Raw genomic sequence first — 4,909 nt, 5'->3', positions numbered from 1 at the left:
AGCCTGCGCGCAAGGGCCGCCCTGGGCCTGCCGGGGGCTCGGCCAGGGAGGGCCTGGAGCTGGAGGACATCTTCATCGCGGTGAAGACCACGAGGAAGTACCATAGGAGCCGGCTGGACTTGCTCCTCCAAACCTGGATCTCCCAGGCGAGGGGACAGGTGAGGCTTTGCCAGGGGCGCGCCCGGGAGGCTCGTCCCCCCCTCTCCCCGGGCAGCCGCTGCGCTTCCTCACTGAGTTTTAACTTGCGTGCGTTAAAAGCACCTTTCCCTGTGAGAGAGAGGAAGGTCGTCTTATCTCAATAGTTCATCTGAACCCGCCTCCAAAAGAGTTAGTTGTTGGTTAAGCTAGTTACTTGCAGTCTGGGATCGGTGGTCCAAGTGGAAACAGTTTGCTGACTTTTGTGTGTCTGTGGAAAATACTGCAGGATGGTGAGAGATCCCGAGTGCTGATGTATCGAAGCCAGTATTTTGGACTAAGCAGCTCAGCAACTTGGGTTTTTCCACAGAACGACGTAGAATTTGTTCCCTTGTTTGGGAATTGCAGTATGTTCAAGTATTTGTCACAGTGCTACCACACAGCACTTTCTCCCCTGACTTTCATTCTTTCCTTTTAGCTTGCTTAATAGCTGTGGGTGACTCCCAGCCAGGGAGGGGAGGTGAAGTTGCAGAGGGAGGTACTACCAAAAAAGAGACAGTCACTCCTATGTGGAAATGTGTTGCCTGTACCCTGAGATGAGGAGAGTAAAATCCTGGGTGCTTTCCTGAAATGAGACTCTCCTGGTCTGCAATGCAAAAGCTTCTCAAATAATCAAGGGCTGAAGTTCCTGGGGTTCTCTCTGCTCCCTCTCCCCACCCTGCTCTGAGTGGCTGCTGTGAAATAAACTAACAGGGAAAAGTTGAAATTAGTTTCTGAAATTCTCAGATGCGATCACACCTTTCTCTCAACCCATTTCTGTCTCCCACAGACGTTTATATTCACAGACTGGGAGGATCGGGAGCTACGCCTGAAAGCAGGTTAGCTGTGTAGCATAGGTGCATGCTGTCTGATAGAATGGAGTTTTGGTTCTGTCATACTTTCCCTAGAAGCCCTTATTTCATGCTGTACAAGAAATTAGGGAAGTTAAGATGGAGAAAATGTCTCCTTTCACAGGAGAATATGCTGGTCCTACTTACCACCTGGACAAGATGCCTGGAACTTCCTGAATACTGGGTTCACCTTAGCACCCACTTCCTTCCTGTTAGTAAGCTTAAGTCTGTCTGGTCCGAAGTTACACTGGGTGTTCCCTTGGCATTACAGTCTTACGGCACCACTTATACCCTGCACTCACACGTTTTTATGTACTGTACAGCTTGCATGCCATATGCATAACCCATGAGCCCTGCCCGTCCTGCAGTTTGCGCTCCATGTGTGCACCATATGCACTTCAGATGTACAGTATTTGTGCCAAACGTACACTTCTTTTGTGGTCTCTTTTGGACTACAAATGCTTCTCAAACCTGAAAGGGCTGATCTTTGTTTTTCTAGGGGATCATATGATCAACACCAACTGTTCTGCTGTCCATACCCGGCAAGCTCTCTGCTGCAAGATGTCTGTGGAATATGATAAATTCCTGGAATCTGGGCAAAAGTAGGTGAAACACGTTGTTCTGATTGACTTTGTTTCTTTCAGTCCTGTGTTCACAGGAAACTTGAGTAACCTCCTCTGCTCCGGTAAAGAATGCAGTCAGCTCAAACATGGTGATGAGCATAGGGAAGGGAGCAGAGCATGAAGCAGTGTTTATAAACAAGCATCATCTAGAAGGTGGAAAGGATGATAATCTAAGGGGGATTATTAATTTCAGCCTCTTTCCAGAAATAGGATCTGTGGGGGCTTTCAGCTTCCAAATTCTGTAGTTCAGGACAGTGGGAAATGCTTTCTGCTCCAAGACGGAAAGACTAAGACCTGGCTGTAAACCTACGACTCATTTCTTTGTCAGTGCTCTGCAGTAACTTTCTTACTTTGTTTTGTCTGAAGATGGTTTTGTCATGTGGACGATGACAACTATGTGAACCCTCGGACTCTCCTGCGTCTCTTATCTGCCTTCTCACACAGCCAGGATGTCTACGTGGGGCGACCAAGTCTGGACCATCCCATTGAAGCAGCTGACCACGTCCAAAGCGATGGATCAGTAAGCAAACTTTGCAGTTAGTCTGAGTGGCATCCTGACTTTCTGAGCTTCTAAAACTTTGAGAGTTCATAGGATTCCTCATAAAAACAAGTGATTTTGTCTGCAAGCAATGAACCTGGTACTGGTCATTTTCAGAGGCAGGGTGCTGGGTTAAATGAACCTTTGACCTGACCTCCTATGCATATGTGAAATAGAGTCCGCCTCTTGGGCAGATGTCTGTTTCTCTTCCTTTAATTGCATATGTTGGTGATCTCCCTCACACTGAAGTGAGTAGGGCCTCCCCACCTTGACCCTTTCTTTTCCTTCAGTGGTTTGGGGTGGGGTTCCTTGTTTTAGCGTGTTGGGGTTTGGTTTTGTTTGTTTTGAGAGCAGTATCACATTGTCATCATCTTGGACCAACCTCAGATAGGTGACAAAGGCTCTCTGGGAATAGAAGGCATTTCCAAGACTGAGTGGTTACTAGGTTTCCAAGAAGTAGAAGCAAACATATCTCTGTCTCAAGATACATGTGCTAAAGGACGAGTCCTTACCAAGTCACCTATACTGACAGGCCTAAAGCTAAATCAGTCCACTGGCCAGAAAGTGAGTTACAAAGCAGCTTGTTAGGGAAAACTCTGCACAACAAAATGGACCACCTCTTGATTTCTTCAGGAACACTGAGCCGGCTGTGACCCTTGGCTAGAATGACCAGGGGATGGGTGGAACTGGGTAGGAGTGGGACTATAGTTTCCCATTTCATGTGTGCTACCTCAGTTTTGTAACTTGATGGTTTACCTGCTGTCAGTTCCAGGATAAGGTTTCCTTTGAGGGAACAGCTAGCGGGGCTTTCAGCAGCCTAAAGAAGCAGGAATTAATCTGTAGTCTTGTTCTGACTCAAATGCAGTATGTGATATCCAGTAGAACCTCAAGTTCCCTTCCCTGCCCAGCCAAATGGAAAAAGCTGATTATCAGTAACTACTGTGTGTTTTTCTTGTTGCTCTTCAGAAGACAACTGTGAAATTCTGGTTTGCCACAGGTGGAGCAGGGTTCTGTATCAGCAGAGGTCTTGCCCTGAAGATGAGTCCCTGGGCCAGGTAAACACTGTTCCTAGTTGAGCTCCATCAATAAGTGTTTGGTAGACCTTAAAGCATATTTCGTCTTGTCACCTGTGCTCTGTCTTGCAGCCTAGGTAACTTCATCAGTACTGCAGAAAGGGTGCGTCTTCCTGACGACTGCACTATTGGCTACATCATTGAAGGGCTGCTGGAGGTGAAGCTGCTGCACAGCCCGTTGTTCCATTCCCATCTGGAAAATCTGCAGAGACTACAAGGCGAGTCTGTGCTGCAGCAGGTAGGGCTAAGCATCATGTCCTGTTCTTACAATTACACCAAAGCATACTCTCTGTAGGCTTGGCACTCTTCAGCAAAGAAGGATGTCTACAGACTCGCTCAGAGCTGTGTCCTGTCCAATTCCTTCATTTAGGTAAAAAGCATACTTTCACCCTAGCAATTAGGTCATAGAGCTGTCCCCTCCTTTGGGGACACGTTCTGCTACATTAAGCCTAAATACAGTGTTCCTCACCTCTGTCTAAACTCTTACGTTCCGTGAGTCACAGAAGCAGCAAGCGTAGAAGGAGGCAATACTTAGTTTGCCTGCCATGTAAGAAAGTATTTCTGTCTTCGCAGGACAAAGCCTCAGTCTTAATTCATGCTGTTCAAAAAGACCAGTGTCACAAGTGCCTCTTCACTAAGACATAGTTAAATGTTTGATCATTTTTAAGAATAACTTGTCTGAATTTCAAGAAACTTGATCAGTGTTTCTTAGGAAAAATCAAGTATTTTTGTAATTGCTGGGATACCTTTTTATTCATGGCCAGTAGGTGGAGCTATAAGGCTATCCAGAAGCTTTGTCTGCCACCTCCTGTTTGGCACCATGAAAAAACAAGAGTGCGGTTCTGCCCCTTCAAACTGCTTGGTTATATTTTCCTGGCAACTGTAGTGCAGCAGAAGTGCACACTTGGGGCCAAATTCCAGTGTGATGTAGTCTCCTTCATGTTAGTGAATTTAACTGTAGGCTGAATACAGCTTTTCTTTGGTGATCATTGTTTCCCTGAGACCATAACGGCTAACCCAAAATCCAGGAAATCTACAATTTCAAAGAAAACATCAGTTGTTTTGGGCCTGGCACCTGAAAATTTCTTAATACAGTGCTTGTGTGGAAGAACAGCACTGAATTAGAGTTCCAGAGATCTAAATTTTGTTGCCAGGTTTGTCGCATGGCAGTCCTTTGCATGCCATTTCACATCCAAACGTTTCTATTTCCCCTCTGTGCTAAGACACTACTCTTGCAGACGTCAGGCAATGTCTGGTGAGGATGAACATATTACTTAGTGCAGGTACAGACATCAGCAAGATTAACGCCGTTACCGTTGTAACACATCTTGTCCTTCGGGGCAATGTGACTTCCAGCTCCTTTGTTTATTCTCCCGCATTGCCTTTAGATGAGCAGTGGTCCATTTGATAGCTGCCATTTGGTGCCAATATTGCTCATGTCAAAACTAACCACTGTTTTTCAAGTGTAATCCACCACTTGGATCAGACAGGATCCTTGGAGTCTTTCTTCCTACCTCATTAATAATCCACTCTGTTTTTCTCTATTAGTGTTACAATTTCTGAATATTCATTTGCTTTTGCAGGTAACCCTAAGTTACGGGGACCCTGAGAACAAGCACAATGTTGTGAGTGTTGGAGGAGTGTTTGGCC

At 46.0% G+C, this 4,909-nt stretch overlaps 1 protein-coding gene across 1 annotated transcript in view; it reads left to right on the top strand.

The window, feature by feature from the left end:
- The window catches only part of RFNG (RFNG O-fucosylpeptide 3-beta-N-acetylglucosaminyltransferase), an 11,242-nt gene that overhangs the window by 841 nt on the left and 5,492 nt on the right, over positions 1–4,909 (top strand). Inside the window, exons 2-8 of the mRNA XM_035900083.1 lie at positions 3–158; positions 965–1,013; positions 1,525–1,627; positions 2,015–2,168; positions 3,153–3,241; positions 3,332–3,497; positions 4,843–4,906. Of these exons, the coding sequence (XP_035755976.1) occupies positions 3–158; positions 965–1,013; positions 1,525–1,627; positions 2,015–2,168; positions 3,153–3,241; positions 3,332–3,497; positions 4,843–4,906 (781 nt within the window). The remainder of the gene's footprint in view (positions 1–2; positions 159–964; positions 1,014–1,524; positions 1,628–2,014; positions 2,169–3,152; positions 3,242–3,331; positions 3,498–4,842; positions 4,907–4,909) is intronic.

The sequence above is a fragment of the Egretta garzetta genome, unplaced genomic scaffold (assembly GCF_000687185.1).
Source record: "Egretta garzetta isolate BGI_Z169 unplaced genomic scaffold, ASM68718v1 scaffold381, whole genome shotgun sequence".
Lineage (NCBI taxonomy): Eukaryota > Metazoa > Chordata > Aves > Pelecaniformes > Ardeidae > Egretta > Egretta garzetta.
This window is presented reverse-complemented; position numbering and strand designations above follow the sequence as displayed.